At 32.9% G+C, this 12,723-nt stretch overlaps 1 protein-coding gene across 3 annotated transcripts in view; it reads right to left on the bottom strand.

The window, feature by feature from the left end:
* LOC125074070 (hemicentin-1) overlaps positions 1 to 12,723 on the bottom strand; it is a 407,628-nt gene that overhangs the window by 179,470 nt on the left and 215,435 nt on the right. For all 3 annotated transcript variants that reach the window (XM_047685297.1, XM_047685298.1, XM_047685296.1), the window contains exon 2: positions 9,815 to 9,986. In XM_047685297.1, coding sequence (XP_047541253.1) covers positions 9,815 to 9,986 — 172 coding nt within the window. The remainder of the gene's footprint in view (positions 1 to 9,814; positions 9,987 to 12,723) is intronic.

The following is a 12,723-nucleotide window of genomic DNA, read 5'->3' as shown; positions in this document are numbered from 1 at the left end:
CGTTTCGGAAAACAGCCCGCAACGAGAAGAAATGACCAGAAACTAACAAAGTTGCTCTTTTAAAATAAACAATCAGATTTACAACGAAGTTAGTATCCACATTTACTGTTCTTCATTAGTTCTGCGCTGGTAACGTGTTTGAATCCAAGCATCATTATCCAAAATGTATTTTTTAAATAGTTATACGTTATACTACGAAGTAATTAAATAATCAGTCTATTTCAGATAAGATACAAACGGGTTAAACACGTGACCTAACACTGTGACGTAATCGGATAAACGTCCTCATGACTGAACACAGCAAAACGAAATAGGTATCATAGCCACTAATAGTTATTACTAAAACATTTTACTAAAGTTAACTGTTGTTACGCCTGTTTCCTTAACAGTTACAGCTAGAAGTTAGTTTTAACTGCATTTCACACTAATTAGCTTAGTTGTAATTATTACTGGGGTAGAGCAGTGTTAGTTCGTTTTGAACTTTGAGATTTTATATGACAAATTTTTGGATAAAGTTTGCAATGATTCACACACTCGTGCCTTACACATACTAACACAAATGTTTTGTATTTATATTTATTTGAAATAGGTAGGCAGACTGTTACACTGTGAGAAATATTAACCATCCCTTAAATAGTCCTTTTGCCATCAACCTTGGGAACTAAGGTTTACTTACCCTTCAAACTGGGACAAAACAATATGCATGAACGGATTGTACCTTCCCAAAATAACCCACCATTTACTATCAAGTAAAATATTACGAAAGTAATAGTCACGAGGCGATCGTTTCAGAAGTGATAAAAATACTTAACAAAAATGAACATTATGTAATATTCTTGTTCACCAAATAATTTCTTTTAGTGTATTCAATATGTTTTATAGTGACAGCTGTATAGTCAGAGTAGAGGGATTGGTACAAAGTGCGGACACTAATTCTCATAACTCGAAGGACTTTAGTTATATAAATTTAAATTCCACGTAGTTCTATCGCGTGGTACAAGTTTGAAATCATTTATTTATTTACGTTAAAAAAACAAAGCAAAGAAAATAAACATGAAAAAAGATTTCGAATGTTTTTACCCTTTTTTAATTATATGTGATGTACACCTAACAAAAAATGTCTTTCGCATTAATGCATGTAATAACCAACCAAACTGTGACACTCCTTCTGTTTTTGAAGCCACTTAAAGTTTATTAAGAATACTAGTTAACCTTGAAAAATATCTATCTTTTCAAGGTAACCTTTAAATTTATTCAGAGCTGGTTACCTAGAAATCAACGTAGGGCCTGTTGTTTCCAACTTGAGCTAAATGACTTATCCTATCTGTAAAATAACATTACTGTGTTTGTTCAGCAATAACATTAGATGTTAAGGCGATAACTCCATCTTGTGTATGCCGCCATATTAGATTTAGAATGACGTCACACAGCTAATCATGCATTGTCATCCATACTGAACGTGTATACAAAAGTAAAATAAAAACTTGTAAAAAGTATATCCTAATGTGTGCAATCATTTATATTAAAAAGAGACGGATATATATTTATTGAAGTTGTCTTACAAATGAAATATAAGGGAATTAGATAGTAACTCATTCCTAACAATTTACATATGCATGTTAATTAAGTGAAATATATAATATATATAATTATATATGTTGTATAACAAAAAGATCGGACATATTTTTCAGAGTGAAAACGATTTTGTTTTTTAGTTAAAGTTTTTAACTTGCACCACACAACTTACGTGACCAGTTCACTGTCACGTAGCGACATTATCAGCAAGTTAGTTAATCAAGTTACTAGTGTCGCAGCTACTGGCCGGACAAATACTAGATTCTAGTTAATGTCGTCGTAATACACGAACTATGACCGTGACTTCATTCGGTAACTTTAGACATTAGGTAGCGCTTTTTGGACTATTAGTCGGAAGTGATCGCTAAAACTTGAACGATTTTGATGCGGACAAAAACATCTACGATTATTGCATTTTGCCGTAACTGCCTTCTTTTACTTGGTGTCAGGGTTTTGCGTAGGGCCACGTCAACAGATATTTTGCCGCCAAACAGCAATATTTAGTATTACTGTGTTCCGGTTTGATGAGTGTGTTCAGAGTAACTGCAGGCACAAAGGAAATAACATCTTAGTTTCAAAGGTTTTTCACAGTTAGGAATGGTTAATTTCTAACAAAACTATTTTTAATTAAAGTAAACCTTTGTCATTTTAACCAGTAATTAAAATCAAATATTATATATTATTATTATAGACTTGCTTCCAAAATTATTTACACAAGGACAAGCGGTTCGGTGATTAAAAACTTAATAATAATAATAATTTTAAAAGTGGGGTTAACGTTAGTGTTAAGGTTTTGTCGAATGCGTGGTATTAAAGTATTGCCAATTGGGCCGTGTTGTGCAAAAACGTATCAACCCACAGAAGCACTTCAAAAAAAATTTATGTTATAAAATGTAATTAAAATAAGACGCATAACAATATGCTTACATACATATGCAATTTAGTAGGGTTATATCACTATCACTATAAAAGTGATTTTCTCAATTGAATCTTAACAACTTTTATTAGTGATTCTATGGATCGTTCCATTTCTGTAAGATGCGGTCAATTACAACAAAAAATTAACAAAACGTGCTACATACTTAACAAAAAACCATAAAATTTTTACTCTAACAGTGACAAAGTAATTTCATTTCATAAATTGTAGTTTTCTTCATAAAAATAATTTAAATAGTATATGTATTAAGTCGAGGCATAGCGTCAGTTACATTATAAATCCTTTAACAGAACCTTAGTCTATAATTACACGAACAGACGGCATGGACGAAACCAGCGTAAATATTTTAAAAGCATTAGGCAAGTCGGTAAAACCGTGCTACAAGAATAGGTGTAATCGTTCTTTTGAATATATTTTGTGATATTTTTATGTTGGTAAGGTTTTTGTGTTATGTAGACAATATTTTAGCGTGACGTACACATACGTCATGTACACGTGAACAGATCAAAATATACTTTATTCAAGTAGGTTCTTATAATCATTTTGAAATATCAATTTAATTTTATTGGACTTTGTATTTCAAAAGTTAGAAAAGAGTAATTACTGAGGTTCTCGATAGAATCTAAAATTCATTGCAGTTGCCGGCCATTCTATAGGGAAGCTGGGCAGTATATATTATAACGTACAAGTATGTGCGCAAATACGAGTGAACTCTCTAGACCGTTACTCCGTGTGACAACAAATTTGACACATTCAGAAAGAGATTAGATGCAGGAACAATTACATTTCCTGCTTTCCAATAAACGAGAATGTGAGCAAAGACAGCTTCCAGACTCAACTGCAACTGAAAATTTTAGATAAATTCAATGTTTCTTAATATTCCAACCATGTGTTTGAACCCATAACCTACCCATTAGGTCAACGAGGCGGGTAAATAAGTAATAAGTAATCTTATCGATATTAGACGTACTGACACAAACTCATCATAGCTAAAATAGGTATATCACACTAAAGCTATTGCCTGTAATTCTTGGAATAAATTCGAAATAGACCTGATGGATTTGCTCGACTTTCATTATCATTCATGGAGAGTTCAGTATGATTAAAATCTAAGGTTTCCGTCTATTTCTATTTATACTAGAAAGGTGGTGAAACTTTGCTCATATAAATTCACCTTGGTATAGACATAAGTCATGAGTCTTACTTTCAATGCCCTAAAACAATAGTGTCTTAAATAGTATGGTCTAGTGAGAGGAGATATTTAGACGTAATTTTATCCCAAGATTATTCCAAATCCAGGCAGAGTTTTTAGATAATTGATGATAGGATGATACCCAAAAATGCCGTGCGCTAGGATATAAAAAAAACGTAATGAACTTATTTTCATAAACGTGTTTAAAACGTGTGAAAAGTTGTATAAATCACAGCATAGTCAAATGATCATAATTTTTATTTACTTAATATAGGTCCAATAATCCATTTTATAATAGATATAATAACATAGTTATATGACAATGAAAATGTATATTACCATTTATTGCTCAGTTTAAACTCGATCCACACGCTATGAATAAGTGGATAAAACGCGCAGTTTCGCTTTCATTTAACGCTACTTCTTCGTCATCATCGTCGTAGCCTAAACTAAAACTTTTTTTAACATATGCAAAGTTATGTATAGCAGAAAATATATATAAAAAATTACACCTTTTTTATATAACTTCAGTATCTACACTTGCACAGGTTCTTTAAGATACAAACTCTATACAAACTACAAGTTCTGACTTTCAAAAGTCATTATTATAAGCCATATGTAAAGCTACGAGTGCTACGAATCCGTAGACGTGCTACAAAATAGCTACGAGCTCAACGACAAAGTTCGTGTGTGCAAATATGAAAACTGCCAACAATAAAGTTTGTTTTCAAAACAACGAAATTATTGTATTATTTTGTTTATATAAGTGATAATGAGAAACATATATTCATACTGACATTCGGAACTTATTTTATCCGTACAAACACAGTTTCTACTTCATTGACGAGGCAATTTGATGTAGAATACGAGTCTCGAGCAGTATTTTTTATGACTTTATCAATAAGTGATAAGAGTCTGACTCTCTTCCGTTCCGTTCTTAGCGGCTGTCTTCTCGATTTTATCTGCAGATATTCAGTCATGTTTCTGGCAAACTGTACACCTCAAACATATACATTGATTTTATACATCACTGATTGCATGTGGCCTTGGTGACCTGATAATAATGGGTTTTCGTATAGCTGTTCTATCACGAGTCCCCCTACTGGGTTATGGTCGCTCTCCCGTTTTAAGAAGATTTCGTTTATTGCGCTTCTTAATTATAGGTCACTCTTCTAGGTTTTGTTCCAATTTATGCGTTTTCCTCACTGATCATGAGATTAATATTTTTAATTAAATTTAATTATAAATCATTTTTGTTTAATAATATTCATTAATATAAAAAGAAAAATATCATGTATTCATTTTAAATACACAACGAATTGCAAATAAGCAATTTGTATAAAGTTACCAGTAAATTGCAGACATGAGAGAACAAGTTAATTCCACCAGTTGGCAGTACATTGACAATATATGGCTTTATGCTCTCAACTTTGTGAATATTTATGGAAAAGATCAATAAGTAATTATTTAAGTCCCCATGAAGAATAAGTAGCTCTTTGTGGAATATTGTTTGGAAAGGAAAAGGAAACTATTTGTTTATCATAATGTAAATATTATGTACATACATAAATTATTAATAAATATTGTTTAATTAAGGTCAGATTTTTTTTTATTTAAGACACATTCACGTGTCAAGCTGAGTTAGCTCAGGGCTTAGAAAAAGTCTACCACCGCACATGGACATCTGCAACACCGGGAGGCTTGCAAATGTGTAACCCCTTTTTTTTGAACATTCCTAACTCGCATCGGTTCGGAAAATCGCCGGCGAAAGCTGATTCCACAGAGTGGTTGTGCGCGGCAGAAAATGCCTTAAATATTGCGATAGTAAAAAAAAAATAGTTGAAATAGTAATAGTTTCCGTGTGAGAGAGAAAATACTGTCCCGAGAAGTAAATAAACAAGAATACAAAACGATACAAGTCGTATCTTAATAAAGAAACCGATGAAAATAACATAACATCCAACCCTAAAACACATAAATATTTTCCCGGTAAATACCGTCTATTTAATCCTGGCATTTGATAACAAGTATAAATAACTAATAGCAATCACACGTAATAGACACGCCATTTGGATCTCATTCCACATTCTATTAGTTTTACAACGAACCTTTGGTTATGTTTGCGTGTGGAAAAGCTCTTAACACCCGAATATAATGTTCATTTTCGCGTAGCACGAAGCTATTTACAAATTCTGCATGACATTTAGAATTAGGGTTGTCGAATATCGGTTAATAATTTCCAGGAATTCGCAGACGATTTGTTTTGATTTATTTCAAAGTGGAAATAAATATATTTCTAAAGTGTTTCATCTAGATGTGAATTAAAGGTTAAAGAGGATAGCATTTTTGAAGTAAAATAGTTTTACTTTGGTCACACTTGTTAACACGTAATTTTTTGAGTTACTTGCTTGCAATTTGGTTCTTAAGGTGCCATCTTCTTTCGAAGGTCAGCGATCATGAAGGCATTTTGGATATCAGATATATAATAATAGCCGATAACATATCCTTATGTAACTTTTGTACGTTTGTTTATAATCTTTTACTAATCTTGTATTATATATTTACTGTACATCACTCGATGGTAGGGCTTTGTGCAAGCCCGTCTGGGTACCACCCACTCATCAGATATTCTACTGCCAAACAGCAATACTCAGTAGTATTGTGTTCCGGTTTGAAGTGTGGGTGAGCTAGTGTAACTACAAGCACAAGGGACATAACATCTTAGTTTATAAGATTGATGGTGCATTGGCGATGTAAGGAATTGTTAATATTTCTTACAGCACCATTGTCTATGGGCAATGGTGGACACTTACCATCAAGTTACCTATTTGCTCGTCCGCCAACCTATTCATAAAAAAAAAACATCAGAAGCATCGAATGTTCACGTCAATGACTTCTACAGGAAATGATGTAGAATTCCGGATATTTTCTCATATCTGACAACCCTACAACAATGATCGATGTTTAGCGTAAATTATTCAAGGCATTAACCGCTTTATTGTTCAAGTAATACCACTAGTATTTGTATACCCATATTTGATTGACATAACCGGTGTTCTTGGTATACGGCTATAACTGACCGGTAAACACGACGTATGAGCTATTTCATGTTGTGTGAGGTAATTTCTAAGAACTCACGTATATGTGTGGCATTTTTATTGGCACTCAAAGTAATACCAGCGTATATAATATGCAATTAAAACTTACCTAACATAGTAGTTTTGCTGTTCAAAGAGATAGAGCGCCTTGAACATAACTGCTTAATAAAATTTTATTATTTTATAATTAGTTGGTAAAAGCCCGCAAATATTTCTTTCTCGCTGCTGGTTTTGAGCTTATTCCAGCGCCTTCAATGTGATTTGATGGATACGCATGTTGCAAAATTCTGCTACGTGCAGTTTTCACGAAGTTTTGATTCAGCTAGATTAATTATGAACATTGTAGTTGAAAACGAAATGGTGCTCGACCGTACCGCGATATGTACCGCGGATGTATTCATGTTGTCTGTCCAATGGACTATTTCAACTCTTTAAAATTAGTAAGAAGAAATAATTAGAATCCATTTATTTCTTAACTATTTGAATATGTATTTTTTTATCAGATAATCGATATAATTGCTAAAAAACGACCCAAAGCCACCAGAGGTAAAATCTTAAATTAACTGGTTGGTAATGCTTGAAGTGCCCGTGTCTATGGCGATGGTGATCATGTGACTTGCTTATCTGCCTAGTTGAAAATCCTAAGCAGGATCTTTATCCAGTAAAGAGACCATTGCGTTCTGCTAACTTTCTTACTTAATAAATCCAAAATATTTGCTGATTTCATTTATTGGCATTTATTTCAAAACGCTAAAATCATTCAATGCCGTAATTAAACAAATGCGGATAAATGGAAACGGTTATAAGGAAGTTACCAAATGTTGACCACTTAATATAGAAATATTCGTTCCGCTAGATTTTCTGATATTTTTTGAGCTAATTTCGCTAATTTCTGAGTTGAATTAAATTACTTCCATTCTGGAAGACTGCCAAATAACATGATAAATCTACCTTAAGTACTGGAGCGGGACATTGTCTGGAAGAATTTTGCGAAAAAGTTCTATAAAGTCAATTAAATTGCAATAAAGATCGAAATTATGTAAATTTATTTCTTAATGCATTTTTATAGGACACAGACAGACGGGCGACAAATGTAAATGAATTAAAAAATATAGGAATTTAATCAATTTTATTTTCCTGAGAAATCATATTTTATATGGTTTCTTTGTTACCAAGAGATGTATCTAGCGGAATCTCTTAGGTACGAATAAAAAACCTGGCTGAATAAATAGCGCCCATACTAAAGTCGACTATATAAGCGACACTTTTTTAGACACAAGCGGACTCTCCTTTCCCTAACATATAATTCTATAGGACTGGAAATCTGACATGACCTAAAAAAGTTAAGCAGCTCGTGAGGCGTGCCCTCTGAGGTACGTCAATGACTAACTTCATTGCCTTATGATGCAATAATTATTTTCCTTATTAATTATTCAAAACCACTTTTGAATTATGTTCGCCGGTTATGCATAAAATTCATCATCATCAGAACATCATCGTTCGTTTTACAATAAACAATAACACACAAAAAATTACCAAGTTTTTCAGAAAAGGCGGAAAAAAACTCTTGTTATTAATATTTTTAATATTAAAAATGTATTTTTGAAGTGAAAAATGAAATATTTTAAAAAATAATATTTTATTTACTTTTCACTCATATACATTTATCAAAAGCCGAAAATTATGATTCAACTCACATAATAATTTAGCACACTTCCTTTGTATCATAACAAGACCGCCTTCAGTTAAAACATTTATGACAGAACGTGACGGAAACTATGATGATAAAAATGTTCGGTCACATTATAAAGATAAAATTTAGAGGTACATAATATTTAATATTTTTTGGTTATATATTTACGTATTCAAGGTAAGTATCACAGATGGAGAAGTCTTCTCACTCGGTTTAAGAGAAATTTCGTACCTTATTCAAAGATATTTCTGTTTTTTTTTTTTATGTGATAGGTGGTAAACGAGCAGGAGTCTCACCTGATGGAAAGTGACTACCGCGTTGCCAGACTTTAAGGAAAGAGTACGTTATTTATTGAAGGTTCCCAAGTTGTATCGGTTCGGAAAAACCGCCAGCGAAAGCTGGTTCCAGAGAGTGGTTGTGCGAGGCAGAAAATGTCTTAAAAATCGCGCTGTTGTGGATTTTCGGACATCTCGGTACCAGGCACGTAATGGTAATTTAAGTAAGACATTATGGTAGTTTTTTTTACATATTACTACACACAGTGAATAGCATTCTCTTGTAGAATTATTCTGATCTATTTTTGGAAAAAAATATATAATAAAGGAGTTAAAAGTTTTGAAATATCACTGAATTATTTATTCCTACAGTTTTCTTTGTATTCAAGTATGATATGTCACCGTAACTTTATATAATGAACATCGATATATCTAGCGTTTTATAAACATTTTAATGGCATCTCCTCAAAGAGATCAAAGTTGTAATTCAATAGTATTCATTGCGACATTTCAATTCAAAGTCAGCATGAAAACGATATTATATGAGTCGCTGTCATATGAGTCAAGTGACAAATACCTTGGAATCATTTTACTAAACTTACTGTAATTTAGTGCCTGATTAAAACATATAGCAACACGTATGTGATATACTTTGCTAATTATTTCAGTAAGGTTCATTGTATTAATTTCCAATTAACTATGTCTGTAATATTTAGACGACCTCCGTGGTCGAGTAATGTGTACACCGGTTTTCATGGGTACGCCACTCCGAGGTCCCGGGTTCGATTCCCGGCCGAGTCGATGTAGAAAAAGTTCATTAGTTTTCTATGTTGTCTTGGGTCTGGGTGTTTGTGGTACCGTCGTTACTTCTGATTTCCATAACACAAGTGCTTTAGCTACTTACATTGGGATCAGAGTAATGTATGTGATGTTGTCCAATATTTATTTATTTATTTATTATTATTTATTTATTTAGTAGTATTAATATAAATAGTCTTAAAATTAAATGCAAAGTTGGAGTATTTAAAATAAATAATGCCTTACCTGTCCATCATATCTCCTTCAGGTCGGTTGATCGCTGCGTCTTTAGAGGCAGAGTATACATAGACCCTTGTATCGGCTTTGTACCATTTTATACTGTGCATCTCGCCACACGACTTGCCATCTATACGGCATCTTAAACGAGCGGTATTCCCTGCCAGTGCTGACGCATGATCTGCGAACAAAATTACAAATTAATAAAAGTCTGAATATTAAAACGAAGATGATCTTCTAAACTATTTCTGCAATTTTTTTAGACAAGTCGAGCCTCCATTCTCTAACTTATAATCCAAAAGGACTGGAAATCCGACATTACCTTAAAGAGTTAAGGTGCAGGACAAAATCAGCGTTAATTCTCGGTAGACTAATAACTTTTTTTGCCTAAAGTGGGACTTAAACCCGGGACTTAATACTCTCAGTCTGTGGCCTTTTATACTGGCCAATTAAACACTGACATAGAAAATTTTAATAAATTGTGATTGAGGGACGAGGATAACAGATACGCTTCAGCTGAGTTTTGTTTGTGTAGTCGAATTAATTACAATGTAATTGTTGAAAAAGCTTTTGTAGGCTCGATTCAGCGAATTGTCGGTGTGGTCATAAAACAGAGTATTAGGTTAAGCGTTTAAACTCCTAATTTTAAATTTGACGTTAAAGATTAAAGTTCATATTTAAAAATATATCATATAGAGATGAAGCTGAAGTTAGTATTCATTGGTTATCATACAGGTGTATACGTTTTATTGTTTAATGGTTTTATCAAAAATGTTTGTTTCTGATGACAACAGAAAATTGCTTACAAAAGACCTATTTTATTATAATAGAAATAATTTGATTACATTTTGATATTGACATACTGAAACAAAATTACTGAACAGAATTTTCTATATACGTATTTAGTATATTATTTATTTCATTATAAATATAGTGATCATGTGATTACGCATATAAAACATGAATAATAAATGTTTTACAAAGGAAAGCTTATCTCCTTAAGAGATACCTTCCAGCCGTCGAGTGTTAGTAACTTGAGTCTGTAGTTATATTGATATAAGTACTTATGTAGTTATATTGATATAGTATTATATGATATTGTGAGTCGAGATGGCCCAGTGGTTTGAACGCGTGCATCTTAACCGATGATTTCGGGTTCAAACCCAGGCAGGCACCACTGAATTTTCGTGTACTTAATTTGGGTTTATAATTCATCTCGTGCTCGGCGGTGAAAGAAAACATCGTGAGGAAACCTGCATGTGTCTAATTTCAAAGAAATTCTGCCACATGTGTATTCCACCAACCCGCATTGGAGCAGCGTGTTGGAATATGCTCCAAACCTTCTTCTCAAGGGAGAGGAGGCCTTTAGCCCAGCAGTAGGAAATTTACAGGCTGCTAATGCTAAGTACAGACAACATAATAAATTATCGTATAATCTTATTATTTTATTTTATAAATGCACTGTATAGCAATCATCACATATATATTTTACTCATATCACTATAATTTGTATGAGTTATGTATGTAAAATCTATACTGATACTATAAATTCGAAAGTAACTCTTCTCCCCATCTTTCTATGTCTGTCAGTTGATCTTTCTCGGCCGAACCAATGAATCCTATTTGATAAAGTTTGCCGTAAAGCAAGCCAGAACTCCAAGAACGTACATAGGCTATTTTCTTATTCAAAACACCTGATGACCGACACCTAAAACGCGAGCAAAACCACGGGGCGACAGCTCGTATGTTTATATATTACAAAACTTTGCAAATTAGTATTACCTATAAAAGCAGAAGATATAATCTCAAACGAACATAAAAGTGGTTTAAAACGAAGTCGAAAAACTAACAAATGATACTAAATTACTTATCATTCCTTTAAAAACCGGAAATAACTGGAAATCTATTGAAAAACAACGTTATTTAAAACAAACGCGTCCAGCAGCGACCGAAAACGAATAATCCCGGGATTCCCGCCGATCCCGGAATGTCACATTCAATTAAATGGTGGATCGGAGTTATTTAAAACATCGGAGCCAGTATTTGTACTGGTAACTGCAGAAACGGACGGTATTTGTATCCTATGGACGCAGTATTACTTTATCAGAACGAGGTAGGTATTACATGAATCTATCTGTTATATAACACGACTGAACTGGAGTGGAGTCATTATAATATTTATGTGTGCGTGTCCGAGTAAGTTTTTATGAATGTATTTATTCGTGGATGGATGTTTGTGTGCATTTCGAATTGCTGTATGTATCGTTACAATGTATGTCGTGTTTCAATTGTATCTGTGTTACTAATATTTCGTCGTTTGCGTGATTCATGTTGAAACACACTATTGTATTTTCAATCTAGCCTTTGAAAATCATCGTCGAATTATTATAATTGAAAGCTTCATTGGGGTCGTGATATAATTATATCTCATTACATTGGTATCATTTAGATTTAGGTTACCTTATAGGTCTGTGACCTATGCACAAAATTTTTTAGTATTTATCGGAGAGTGTGGCTTCAAATCCAGATGATTGATGAGAAAGAGAAAATGTTTTCCGTCTCGTTTCGTGTTTGATAAAGTGAAAGTCAAAATTCTTTATACGATATAGAAGCGTTACACTTGCTTATTGTTTGTCGAAAAGCTACCACATTGCATTAGTACTTATGGTCATTTAATTTTTTGTCTATATATACAGGGTTATATGGTAATTCATTTTTGACTTATTTTAAAAATAGCGAAAAAGGGGATGTTTAAAAATGTTTTTGTCTTTATACACAACGTTCACAAATTTTTGTCATTAGACAATACAAATTACATGCTATAATAACACGTCGATCTTTATTAAATGCACAATATACTTAAGGTAGTTAATTGGATAAGGATTAATACTTTATTGCTTAAAATCACTTCGTAAATG

The sequence above is a fragment of the Vanessa atalanta genome, chromosome 26, assembly GCF_905147765.1.
Source record: "Vanessa atalanta chromosome 26, ilVanAtal1.2, whole genome shotgun sequence".
Taxonomy (NCBI): Eukaryota; Metazoa; Arthropoda; class Insecta; order Lepidoptera; family Nymphalidae; genus Vanessa; species Vanessa atalanta.
The sequence above is the reverse complement of the archived record's forward strand: the minus strand, read 5'-3'. Positions and strand labels throughout refer to the sequence as shown.